The sequence below is a fragment of the Zosterops lateralis genome (genome assembly GCF_965231275.1).
Source record: "Zosterops lateralis genome assembly, chromosome: 3".
NCBI lineage: Eukaryota > Metazoa > Chordata > Aves > Passeriformes > Zosteropidae > Zosterops > Zosterops lateralis.
This window is the reverse complement of record NC_139764.1, coordinates 110689166-110702580: the sequence shown is the minus strand read 5'-3', so window position 1 is coordinate 110702580 and position 13415 is coordinate 110689166. Positions and strand designations below refer to the sequence as shown.

Genomic DNA, 13415 nt, shown 5'->3' with positions numbered 1-13415 from the left:
CCATTGCTGAACAGAACTAGAAATTGAAGTTGCTGAAGGCAGTGACTGAGACAAGAGGTGGAGGAATGGGTTCAGAGAGGTTTCATCACTTCTTGGATCAACCCAGCAGATCCCTCTCTTGCTGCCACTCTGGCAGGCCACCCCTTGCTCCTACACCACCTTTCTGCAGATGGTTTGGACCACCCAGTGCATCTCCAGCACCATCAGCCCCCAAGAGTCAGTCAGGCTGATCCATCTGAGAGGGAACCACAGCTGCACTCTGGACCCAGCAGGACATAGAAATCCAAGAGGTTTTTATTGGCGGCAGACAAACCAAGCTACAAGTGGAGGCACGGAGGTGTCTGAGGGCAGGTTCTGGCTGCAGGATCACTGGGCTGGCTCTCCTGGGGCTGTCACACTGCCCTGGTGTGGCCACTGTCACCGGCAGCAGCGCTGGCGGCCGTTGCTGCAGTTCCCTTCCCAGCGCTCCATGTGGAAGCAGAGCCTCCGGCAGCGGCCGCGGTTGTTCCTGCACTGCTGGCTGTCTGAGAGGCCTCTGGCTGCTGGGGAAACAGGACAGGAGACCTATTTAGGAGAGCTGGAACCTGCCTCTCAGAGCCCCAAAAGCTACTGGGAGCTCCACCAGTGTTGGTGGCTGAGCAATGTGGATGTTCTCAGTTGGTGACAGGGAAATTCGTGGTTCCGTGGTGAGGATCAGATGGGCTTGGGAGGAGGTTCTCCATCTAGCAAGCACTGGGAGTCTCCTAAAGACTGGGCTGGGTGAGACAGCCAGGTTTGGGATGGCTGTGTTGGGTTAGATGAGTTAGGTGAGGTTGGACAGCATGAAGACACAGGGAAGCGCCTTTGGGAATGGGTGTTTCACCTATTTTTTTTTTTTTGAGATTTTTTAGCTTTTTTGTGTTTTGGGTTTTTGTTTGGGTGTTTCAAATCTTCTGCTGTTTTGATTAAAAGGGCACGTGCTGCTTCTCTTCAGACACAGCAGAAACACCAAGTTTGGGGGTTCTGGAAGGTCCACCAAAAACCCTTCTCTCTCCCTTCGTTGTCCCCAGGACTTCAGTTAAATAAATGACAGTATAAACAGGCTAAGCAAGTAAATCTCCTCTTCTTGGTTATCAGGTTTGCCTTCTGCAAACATGATACCACCAAAGTCCTGCTAACATCATAGTGACCTTACATGTGAATGAAACCTGATTCTCTGATGTACACAAGCAGCCAGAGAAAATGCCAAGCCAAGGAATATTTTTCTACCAAACCAGAATCCCAGAAGAAAACAAGCCAACAAGAAAAAGATAAATTATCTGCCTTTCCCCCTGTTTTTTCCCCCCTGAAAGATGGTTTTGATTTTATAGAATCAAAGATACAGAGAATTATAGTTGGAATGGACATTAAAGACCATTGACTTCCAACCTTCTGCCATGGCCAGGGACACCTTCCACTATCCCAGGTTGATCCAAGCCCCACCCAACGTGGCCTTGAAGATTCCCAGGGATGGAGAATCCTCAGCCTTTTTTGCCAACCTGTGCTAGGGCCTCACCACCCTCACAGCCAACAATTCCTTCCTAATATCTAATTTACACCTACCCTCCTTTAGCTTAAGACCATTTCCCCTTATCCTGTCCCTCCAGGCCCTTGTCCCCAGTCCCTCTCCAGCTCTCCTGGAGCCCCTTTAGGCTCTGGAAGGGGCTCTGAGGTGTCCCTGGGTCCTTCTCTTCTCCAGGTGAGCACCCCCAGCTCTCCCAGTCTGGCTCCAGAGCAGAGGGGCTCCAGCCCTTGGAACATCTCCATGGCCTCCTCTGGACCTGCTCCATCAGCTTCTGATGCTGGAGATCCCAAAGCTGGAGGCAGCTCTGCAAGTGGGATCTTACCAGAGCAGATCAGAAGGTGAAAAAATCACCTCCCTCAAACCTTCTGGTCACACTTGCATCTTTCTGCATTTTCCACATCTGTACTCCACTCATGGAGAATTTAATGGGATTCTCCTCGTTTTGTGGAGGATGAGGCTTTTATCCTGGTCAGGAGCAGAGTTGAGGCTCCTGGCTTAGGCTCAGCATTTCTGGGTGAATTTTGAAAGTGCAGAGAGGAGGGGGTGCACAACCTATGAACTCAGGACAGCTGCATCCAGGAGCATCACAGAGACCATCTCAGGAGAAATTTTTTCCTTGGAAACACGAGTTAGGTCAGCCTTGACTTGAGAGCCCTGCCTTGTCCTCTTGTACCTCAGAGCAGGAACCTGCCTTTTCTCTCTCCACAGTCCTGCAGGAACCCCTGTGAGAGTTTTGTCCTTACCCGGAGCGCCCTGGAGGAGGAGAATGACAATGACTGCAAAAAGCAGCTGGAGAACTCTCATGGCTCGGCGGGGGTGGAGGTTCCACCCCGAGGAGGAGTGAAGGGCCCCAAAGGAAGAAGAGGGAAATCCTGGATTTATAATGGCCGGGGGGGTTGTGTAATTCTTCCGGAGCGGAGGGAACTTTGTCACCATCAGGTGCATTTCAACACACAGCAAACAGTTGCACAGGGTGTGCCTGCTCTCAGTCACATTGTGTTACAAACAAAAAGTATAAAGGGAAAATAAAGAAAAAAAAAAAAGATGGAAAAAGACCAAAAAGGGGGGAAAAAATCAGGTTTTGTTGACAATTACACTGAGCTCTGGGGAGTCTGCTACTGCTTGCTGCTGGAGACAGGATGTTGGGACTGACCCAGTCTGGCTCTGTGTTTGTAGGCTCGAGCATGTGATGTTAAAATCCAATACAAGTGTTTGCGGTATCAGAGTGCTGTGGGGTTTTGGGGCTTTTTTTTTTATTTGTTTTGGTTTTTTGTTTGTTTTTTTTTTTTTTTTTTTTCCAACTCTCACTCTGCGTTTAGCACTGACACAGTGAAGTGTGAAAAAATCCAGTCTCCTCCTCAACACTCTCCAACACAGAAATCTGGCTTGAAAATAATGGGATTCTTTAAAAAATCATGGGTCTATTTCAATTTCCCAACTTCCAGGCTGCAGAGAGGATGCTTGCCAAGGTTTTGTTTACAACTGTCAAGAATAAAAGGCAATTTAATATTTTATTCGTTAATGTCCTTATTCAATAGGAAAGCTGGGATACCTCCCTGCAACATTCAGTGGTGCTGGGAAGGCTGGTGGATTACAGCTCTCCCAGAGATCCTGGCAGGCTTTCAGCTTTGTACCAGTTCTCCAGGTTAGTTCCAGGAAATCAGTAGAGGTGAGACCTGCGTTTCAACTCGGGAAAACAACACAAAGCAAACAACGAGCAGGAATGTCCCCTAGCCAACAACAAATGGAGGAAGATGAAACAGAAACTTTATAAAAGTCTTTTTTACAGTGATGATGCAGTGGAGGCCATCACCAAGTCTTCCCTTTTCCCTTCAGAAGTCACCTCGATGGATTTTCCTTTGCAGGCTGGATGCCAGGGAGTGCTGGAAAATACAAACCCCATGTCCTTCAGGCTGCTTAAACAGAACCAGGATCACCTTCATCAAACAGTGCAGATAAAAGGGCCTTCACCAGTCAGACTTTGGAGTTGGGGACACTGAGCTCTTAACTGGAGCGTCCTGCAAATAGGTCACACACAGCCTGGGAAGAGAGATGGATCTGGAAACCCACCTGGGGGAGAGCTGGATGCAAGGATGTGTGTGAGCCTCTGGAAAAGGGTTGGTCAGCTGGCACTGCTTGGGTGGAGGGCAGTAACTTACCCTGTACCTCTGAGGATTGGAATCTCCAACATGAGAAATGGTGCAGTGGGATTTCATGGAATTATGGAATCATAGAATGGTTTAGGTTGGAAGGGGCATTAGAGATCATCCAGTCCAACCCACTGCCATGGACAGGGACACCTTCCACTGTCCCAGGTTGCTCCAAGCTCCATCCAACCTGGCCTTGGACACTCCCAGGGATGGGACAGCTTCTCTGGCCACCTTGTGCCAGGACCTCCCCATCCTCCCAGGGAAGAACTTCCAAAGCAAAGAATTTGAGCAGAGCTTATCCAGCAGAAAGGAGATGGCAGCTCTTGAGCTACAGCCCAAGCAGGGAGGAGAGTGTGGATGCTCCTGTGGGTGTCCTGCTCTGAGTGTGTGACCTGAAGAGTCTGAACATGTGTGTGCAGATGGCCTGGTGTTCTCCAGAGAGGATGTGGAGCACGGAGCCAGGATACCACGTGGCCACCGTGTTCCCAACGACGGATGGCAAAATTCCAGGTGTTTGTCTCCAGCTCAGCTGCTCTCCCGTGGTGGGAGCAGCACCACTGCAGAGGGTGATTTGTGCCTGGAGCTGGTTGGATGCTGCAGGCTCTGTGGGGACCAGGCTGCATCCTCCACACCACCACAACCCTCTGTTCTACAGCTGTGGTGCATGGGTTGGGTTGCAGAAGGTGCCTTGGGAAAGAAATCCAGGACTATACAGTACCAACAAAAAACAGATTTCCTCCAGAAATTGGGGCAGGAAGTCCCTGTCTCTTGGGCCACTGCTTGTCCAACAGCTGGTCTGGCTCCCTTTGGCATGGTCCTGTTGCTGTGCTGGCCTCAGCCTCTGGTGAGCCTACTGGGGCTGGCTCAGCAGCCTCCCACCCTCCCCTGATTCCCAACCTGCTAGCAGATGTCTTTTCTCAGAGCTCACCACGCACAAAGGCTGGTCTGTGCTCAGACACGTGGCACAGGAATCGGCTCCTGGGTGCTTGAGGGGTTTTGGGGCTGGGAGGAGTCAAATCAATCCATATCTGCTCTCTGGCCCCAAACTGGAGGGATGTTTCCACTGACTTCATTGCCTTCAGGCCAGGATCTGAGCAAGCTGATTTTTAAATGCATCCTGGGATAAGTTTTGGCCAGTAGGAGCAATTCCTTGGGTGAATGAACCCTTTTTCCAGCATGGGATGCCACCTCTTACTCCCAATCCCACTGAAAGCAGTCTGCCAAACCAGCAAGCACTGATAGAGCCCTGCAATTCAACCTGTGAAGAAATGATTGTGGGCTCAGCTCTGGGCTCAGCCCTAGTCCAGAAACCCCCCATGGCTTTCATTCCAGACCACTCTTCATGGCCTTCTCAGAACTGTTTTCAACAAGCCCAAATCTGTCTTAAGTTGAGGCTCCCAGAGCTGGACACAGCCAGAATTTTTTTCTGTTTGACCACAGAAATGGTCAGAGCACACCTTTTTCAATTATCTTCTCCTTTCCAGTGCAGGGCCATATCCAGATGTCAATTATGGATCACTCCTGGCATGTGCCCACCTCCAAACTCTGCCAAGGACCAGTGTGGAACACAATTCATTCTCCGACAGCACATTTGAGTAGCCACTAATTTTATGATTTGATTTACTCATGTAGGTACAGCCTCTGAATCTTGAGCTATTTTATCTCCCCAGCACACCCTGGAGCTGGGCTGTGGTGAGGTGATTCCTTTCACCCCACAGGAAGAGGTGGAGGAACTCCATGTGAACAGGTGGAATGTTGGAATGTGACCCCCTTTCCCCTGTGTGGGGGTGAAAGGAGATCCAGGCACTCAGGGGGTTGCTCTGGTTTGTGTGGGATTGCCAGGGATGTAAGAGACAACCCAGATCCAAGGGACTGCCCACGGCTGTGGCACCTCAGCTTCCCCAAGCAGGAGCCCATCCAACCCCACCCTGCTCCTGATTGCACATCACAGTGACATTTTTAGGGCAGAAGAGGAGGTTTTGTCTCTTTTTGCCAAACAAATTCTGGGCTGTTGCCTGGGAACAGCAAACAAATCCCACTGAGGGAATCCATGCCATGCTTTGATGGACTAAAATCCCCAGTCATCCAGGAGGCTTGTGCTGGTTGACAGACCTGCCATGAGGGTAGAGCTCCATCCTGGCTGTCTGCATGGCTGCAGAGATCCCAAATACACATCCCAAGATGTCTGGATGATTTTTGCATCTCCTTTAGGTGTAGGTCTGCTAAGGTAGTACTAAAGAACCCCTATTTGTGGCCTTCTGAGCTCTATCAGGCACAGACAGATGGAGTTCAAAGCTCAATCAAGAATTTCCCAAAATCCTCTTCTTCATTTGGCTTTTACCTACCCATGGCAGGGGGTTGGAACAAGATGATCTTGAAGATCCTTTCCAACCCAAACCATTCTGGGATTCTATGATGATTTTAGGATTCTTCCTCCTCCCCAGGGTTACAGGATACTCCAACTAAGGTCTGATTAATTTGAGCAGCATTCCCTGTCATGCACTTACACCAAAGCAGCTCATGCTGCTGTTCAAGCAACTCCCCATGAGCTGAGCTGGCTGCTTTGCCCCAGGCGAGTTCAGGGGTCAAGAAACCACATCAAGAAACAGTTTTATAAGGTCTGGAATTGCCATTCTGCACCATGTTCTTGGTCCATCCATTGTATCCTTGGTGCTTTCTCTCTCCTCCCTCTGTGTGAGACTGGAAGGAAATTCAGTTCACCTTATTCATTAGGCAGAAATAATGATGGAATTTTGTTCATTTTTTAGGTTGTTGGGTTGTGGTTTGGGTGTGGGTTTTTTTGTGTGGTTTTTTTTTTTTTTTTTTTTTTTTTTTTTTTTTTTTTTTTAATTAATGTTATTTCCATCTAGATCAGGAAACAAGGGAACATACAGCAGTGGGACAGTGGGACCATAGCTGTGAGGACACCCAATACTGCCAGAGGGAAAATATTCCCTATAAACTGAGCATTTCCACCTTTCCTGGTGGACTGGCCAGTAGGTCCAAATCACAGGAGGGGCAGAAGCCTACGAGGGAGATGTGCAAGGTGAGCTGCCAGAGCTCACTCTTCACTTTCCTGGGAAACCAGGCTGTAACCAGGATGGCTGAGCATTCCCAGATGAGGAGCACGAATGATGAGCCCTGTGGATGAATGTGAGAAATGAACTGTTTGATTTGGAGAGGTGCCTTGGCTCAAACCCCTCCCCGTGCTGTCCTCGTACATCAGCGTGCGTCAGAGGGATGGGCTGGGAATGGGCAGGAATTTGCCTCTGGATTCAGCCCTGTCCCTGTTTTTTCAGAATCAGTTCCCAAGACAACAGTCAGCTGTGGATAATCTGACTCTCCTGAGGGTTCATCCAACTGCAGGGGATGTCCAGGGGAGCGCTGGCATCACCCTGTGTGTGCTGGAGCCCCAGTGATCACCCGAGGAGAGTAACTGTGAATGGAGACTCTTGGATGAATGAGTTGTTGGCCCCTTTGGCAGTGGGGCCTGACCCTGGTGAGGTCAGTGAGGAGTTTTCCCAATTGATTAATCAGAACAAGAATTTCATCTCCCAGGGAGGACTTTTCCCTGGCTCTGTCTGAGCAGTGCCTCAGCTGGTTGGCATAGCTCTCTCATTACATCATTGTTTCCTTCCTTTCACGGAAATAATGGACACAGAGAGAAATATTTTACCTGGAAAGGGAGACCAGGAGCTTACAAAGGCAGGGGAGTGTCAAAACTTTATGTTGAAAAGACATAGAAGGGCTGAGAGTGGATTTGGACAGAAAATAAATTTAGGCTGAGGGAGCTCATGGGAAGAAAGATGTGAGGGACAAAGAGACTGAATTCCTTGGGGCTGGGTGACCAAAAGGGAAAGGAGTTGCACCAGAAATGCAGTCTAAGGATGGAGAGGGCAGCCTGTCAGGGCAATGGGACACAGCCTTCAGATCCCCTCCCCACCATGTTTAAAACAAATAAACCTGGGATCTTAGGGGGAAAAAAAATGTTCCCTGTGAGGGTGGGGAGGTCCTGGCACAGGTTGCCCAGAGAAGCTGTGTCTGCCTCATCCCTGGAAGTGTCCAAAGCCAGGTTGGACAGGTCTTGGAGCAACCTGGGATAGTGGGAGGTGTCCCTGCCCATGGCAGGGGTGCAATGAAATGATCTTTAATGTCCCTTCCCACCCAAACCATTCTGAGATTCCATGACTGACTTGAGGACCTGGCGCAGCCTGGAAAGAAGTGGATGGGGATGGATCACAGACCACACTCACCTTTATGTCAAACCAGGTGCCTTTTGCACCAAAAGTGATGCCAAAAAGGCTTTCCCCATTGCAGCTGTTTTCTCTGGGAAGGGAAATAAAGGGACAGAATCCCCCCTGGTGTTCTGGGGAGGTGAGGAATGCTGTGGTCACTGCTGGTCAGTGGCATCCCACCACTGGCAGCATTGCTGACTCACAAGTGGGCACTTGCTTTGTTGAACTTCAGGTTTATTGATTTCAGGTAAGGAGAAAGGCAATTTTTCACCTATGTATGTCAGATAACACAGTCCCAAAAGGGTGACAAATAGTTTGGGTGGCCCCAGCTTCTTCTTGTCACAGTGTTTCCTAAAATGTTTCAGCAAAACCAAAATGTTCAGGAGTTCTTGAGTGAATCCACAGCCATATTCTCCCAGGGGAGCAACAGTCACAGAAACCACAAAATCTCCTTCCCAACAGCTGCTCATGCCATGCCAGGGGAGCCTGCAGCTCTCTGTGTGCTGCAGCTGGATCCTTTGGGGACCTTCAGCTCTCTGTGGTGGTGGGTGACAGATTCTTGCAGCAGAGAATGACAGGTTCAAAGCAGAACTGAGCCAGGTATTCACCAGAAACACAGGTTCCCACTCGGCACAAGCCCCCTGCCTGGTTACAGCTGTCTGGTCCATGAGCATCTCCTGGACAAGGGAGCAGCAAATTACTGGATAAAATTTGTGGGGTTCCTCATGGCACCATGTTCCTGGCCAGCCAAGCCAGCACTGGGAGCACACAGAGAGCCTGAGACCTCGAGCACACCCAGGATCCCAATCCCACAGGCAGGTTCAGATATCCATGATAAAAACCCCGAGATGCTGAGCCAACATCCCTCAAGGAATGTTTTACCATGGAGCTGTTTTTACAGGATGTTGGCAAAGACTGTGCATGGGAGGTCAGAGGGGTTGTCCACCCCTGCCAAGGAGGTCACTGCAGCCTGAGAAAAGGCAGGAACATTTTCCCAGAGCACAGGGCTTCTCCTTTAGGGCTCCTCCTAACTCAGTGATGTGCTCTGTTTTCACATCTTCCTCCCTGCTCATTTTTTGTATTCCCTCAAGAGATTGAATTATGAATTTTCCCAAAGTACCTCACCCACTCTCTCACCCAGAAAACACCTTTCCTGCAATTTCACACAGCAAAGAAAGATTATCCCTGTTCCCAGATATCCTGTTCACCACCCCAGGCCTTCCTGGTCTTACCGTGCTGGGCCAGGGAGATGAATATGAAAACAAACACGAGGATCTCCATTCCTTTGGCTCTGCTGGAAAATCCCAGGGCTGGCAGTGAGATTTCACAGAAGCCTCTGTGTGCTGCTGGCATGCTGGATGGCATCTGGGGAGAGGGCAGGAGTAGGCAGGAGTTAATTGTATTCCAGTCCTCAGAGTAACATTTGCTGCTGAGAAACCCTTTGGTGTCGTTCTGACCCAGCGCTGCTGCTCCAAACAATGTTGACTTTTTTCACATTCACTGGTTTTTGGCCTTCCTGATTCCTCTCCCTGGCATTTCGGGCTGGTGGAATTCCAACTGGAAAAAAGAGGCTCGGGGGGATCCTCTGCTCATCATCTGCAGCCAGAAAAATCTTTTGGAAGTGACAGGGAGGAGGGAAGCAACCTGCAAGGGAAGACTCTTGAGGATCTGCAATGAGAAGGATGCAGGCTGGGAGTGATTCATTTTTAATCTGAGCTTGTGTGAATATTTTCTCCAACTGAAACCCTAGTGTTATTTTTTTTTTTTCCAACTTTGACTTCCGAGGAATTTGGGAGGTTTCATTCCTGAGTGTGGTGAGCACACAGTGGTCGTGGAAGAGCTGTTAGCTCAGCAATGCACCCCGTGGTGGCAAATCTGTGGTGAGTGTGCCCCTCTGGCTGTAAAATGTGATATTCCAGCTGCTCTGCCTGGCCCTGCTGTTTGCTGTCCCTTCAGCTATGGTAATAAAACTGCTCTGTGAACACATCTTAAACTGGCAGGTGAAAGAGCAAGGTTAAAAATCTCTTTCTTCCTAAAAAAAAAAAAAAAAAAAAATACCCAAACAGAACAATGTAACTAGAATCATAAAGTCATTTAGGTTGGAAAGGCCTTCCAAGGTTGAGTCCAACAACTCCCCAGTTCTCTCAAGACACCACTGAATCATGTCCCCAAATGCCACATCTGTCTGTCTTTTAAATCCCTCAGAGATGGGGACTCCATCACTGCCCTGGGCACTCTGTTTTAATGATTAATCACGCTTTCCATGAAAAAATTCCTCCTGATGTCCAACCTGAGCCTCCTCTGGCCCAGCCTGAGGCTGTTTCCCCTTGTCCTGTCCCTGTTCCCTGGGAGGAGGGCCTGACCCCCCTGGCTGTCCCCTCTTGTCAGGGAGTTGTGCAGAGCCAGAAGGTCCCTCCTGAGCCTCCTTTTCTCCAGGCTGAGCCCCTTTCCCAGCTCCCTCAGCTGCTCCCTGAAGTGCCCAAGGAATGAGTGGATGTGGCACTCAGTGCTCTGGGCTGGGTGACAAGGTGGGAATCAGTCACAGGTTGGATTCAATGACCTTGGAGATCTTTCCCATTCCCATTTAATCATTCTGTGATTAAGTGTCTTCAGTCCTCTAAAGCATCCAGGTGCAACCATCCTCTTTCCATAAATAAATGACTGTTATACCTGTTTATTTAGCATTTATTGCCTTCTTTATATAAAGAAACACATCTCTTCTAGTTAATTACACACTTTGCATGTGGAGAACACCAGACACGTCTACAACACTTGGAATAAAACTTGTTTGCTTTCTTGGCTGTTCATTTCCATGGTTTTCTGCAATCCCACGAGGCTCTTGTCACACTTTTGAGCAGCACTTCCATCCTCTGCGGGGGCAGAGTCCCTCTTGCTCTTGCAGACATCTGATTTCTGGGGACACACAGTGGCCCCCCTCATCCTGGCAGGCATGGAAGCTGGATGTCGTGTCTGTAATTCAGAGGGTTTAAGTCAAACCAGGAAACCTGACACTGCCATCCAAACCATCTCATGCACAAAAGTTGGTGGGAAGTTGTGGTTACTGTGTCTCCAAAAAGCAAAGACACAAAGATGAGCTTTGGGGCTTATCACAGCACTTCTGTAAAAGAAGGAATTTGTGACCCACCAGCTTAGAAAAGAATTTGCTGAGGGAGGGATATTGCTATGAAGAACATGGATGCAGAATTACTACATTTCGAGTAGGTGGCACTGAATAAAATTGTGAGGGATGAGGTTTTAAAAGAAATAGAAGGAATTCCTAACCATGGGGAAAAAAAATCAAGTAAGGACTTTTAAACACAAGGATTCCTAAATCTAAAAATCCTGAGCTGCAGTTACATGATAGCCAGAATAAAATATAAGGAAATGTAGTGATATGGTTGTAGTCACTTTACACACACAGAGTAATTGTGAGAAAATATCCACTTCTGGCCATGGACAAATCCAGGATGCTGGATCAGAGGAATTTTAGGATTAGCACTGTTGTTTCTAAAGTATATATTCATTCATTAATGATTTATGTTGAGGGTTATCTATTGAGGAGCACCAAAACCAAGCAATTCTGGGAAGATTTAGATAAAATAACAGGGAAGAGGTCAGTTGGCACCTATTAAGCACAGCAGGGTGGGTGCAGCCCGCAGTCCCCCAACAGGTGGTTATAGGAAGATTTACCAAGGAAGGAGGACTCTCAGTGGGCCAAAACTATAATTTCTCCAGTTGGAGGTAGAGCTTTGGGTTATTTTGGCCAGCCCCAAAGGCTCCACACTGATGTCAGTGGAGGAACACACAGGTCCATCTTTGTGACAGAAAGAGATGGCTTAGACCCCATCCCTGGAAGTGACCAAGGCCAGGTTGGACAGGGCTTGGAGCAACCTGGGCTAGTGGAAGGTGTCCTTGCCCATGGCAAGGGGTGGAACTGGATGAGCTTTAAGTTCCTTCCAACCCAAATTGTTCTGTGATTTGGAGGCAAAATTTGTTTTGCTGAGTTGATCCATTTCCCCCCAGATGTTTTCCCTCCCGGGCAGGGTTCCCACACCTACCAACACAGCAGGTCCTCCGGCCCCGGTAGCAGCTTCCAAAGGCAGCAAACGGCTCCGGGCAGGATTTCAGGTGGAAGCAGTAGCCGTGGTGTTCCAAACAGCGCTGGGTGTCCCTTGGCAAGCCGAGACCTACGGGGAGAATGGGATTCCCAGTTGTGCTGCAGGGTCAGTCCACTCTCATGGTCTTCCTCCTGCTGAAACCCCACAGACCCCAGTTAGGGATCTGACAGAAATACCCCCCAGAATCCAGAAGTTTTGAGGAACTCGTGGGACTTCAGAGCATTCCAAGGAAGGTTTTTGTACAACTGGAGTGAAACATAGAATTTGATGAGAATTTTCTGTACATATCCTGTCCATTTGTGCTATAATGGGAAGGGACAGCCCAGCCTTGGATGCTTCTGAGTTCTGGGACTGCAGTGCTGTGCGGAGATGCAAGGGACAGCATGGTCATCACATGCCCTGAAGATAAAATTACAACTTTTAAAAACCCCCAAAAGCAGAATGTGGCTCAATTAACAGGAACAAGCAGTTTGCCCAGTTCCTTCTTTCTCTGGAAGCCTTACTCCGAGGTGAGGAGTTTCATTAAGCATGAAGAACAGGTAGGATAAAAAGACAATCAGAAAATGAGTTGGTGCAGCAGAAGGGCTGAGGAAGGGGAACCAGAATATTCAGAGAGCTGAAGTCATTGGTGCAGTTCAACCTGAGCAATACCAGGGAACACCTCTGCTCTCCTCTACCTACACAGAGGGGACAATTTTTAACCCTGGGGTTAGAAGAGGAGGTGATTTCCATGGTACCACCATGCAATAGTGCCAGAAAGTGGCATAAAGAGACTTCAAAGAGTCATAAGAGCCAACACCTGTCAGAGGCTTCTGTGGGGAGCTTCTGGTGTGATACCTGCTCACCACAGGTTAATTTTTCACTTCTGCTTTTAGACTGAGAAACATGAACTGCTCTAAGGAAAGGAGCTGAGAAGAATGTTCTGCACCACCACATGAGTGAGCTGTACCTCCCACACAGGCAAACCCCAGCCTGGGGCTTGCCCCTTACCTGGAACAGCCTGGAGGAGGAAAAGCAGGAGAGGCATGAGGCAGGAGAAAAGCTGCATGGTGGAAGGTCTCAGCTGCAGAGTGGAGACAGGAACACAATGCCAGAACCTTTGAGCAGGGGAGGAGGGAGAACTCTGGGATTTATAGGGCAGTGGGAACAGCTGTGGCTGTCTGGGGAACCTTGGCAGGGGAAGGCAGCAGGTACAGCCTGACCTCTGCACAGGGCTGAGCCTGAACAATGGCTCAGGGGTACAAAAACAAGGGGACAAACAGCTGTGCCTCCCTGCCTGACCACTGGGAGGGCTTCTGGGAGGGCTCCTTATCAATAGGGATCCACCCAGAGAGCATCAATAACCTCAAATCTCAATGTGGTTGGTGGT

At 49.1% G+C, this 13415-nt stretch overlaps 2 protein-coding genes across 3 annotated transcripts; both read right to left on the bottom strand.

Moving 5' to 3' along the window:
* Positions 1 to 283: 283 nt before the first annotated feature.
* On the bottom strand, positions 284 to 3134 carry LOC310907580 (gallinacin-13-like). Of its 2 annotated transcripts, none has more exons than XM_083857864.1 (2): positions 2287 to 3134; positions 284 to 539 (listed from the first exon to the last, which is right to left on the bottom strand). In XM_083857864.1, the coding sequence occupies exons 1-2, from the start codon at positions 2486 to 2488 to the stop codon at positions 418 to 420; spliced, it is 324 nt and encodes a 107-aa protein (XP_083713990.1). In that variant the 5' UTR covers positions 2489 to 3134; the 3' UTR covers positions 284 to 417. The 2 variants fall into 2 exon arrangements, 1 of the variants encoding a protein (XP_083713990.1); XR_014589656.1 differs by having other exon boundaries at positions 427 to 542.
* Positions 3135 to 10743: 7609 nt separating this feature from the next.
* On the bottom strand, positions 10744 to 13129 carry LOC310907681 (gallinacin-11-like). Its single transcript, XM_083858101.1, has 3 exons — positions 13037 to 13129; positions 11987 to 12115; positions 10744 to 10898 (listed from the first exon to the last, which is right to left on the bottom strand). Exons 1-3 carry the CDS (start codon positions 13092 to 13094, stop codon positions 10771 to 10773), a joined length of 315 nt encoding a protein of 104 aa, XP_083714227.1. The 5' UTR covers positions 13095 to 13129; the 3' UTR covers positions 10744 to 10770.
* Positions 13130 to 13415: the final 286 nt, after the last annotated feature.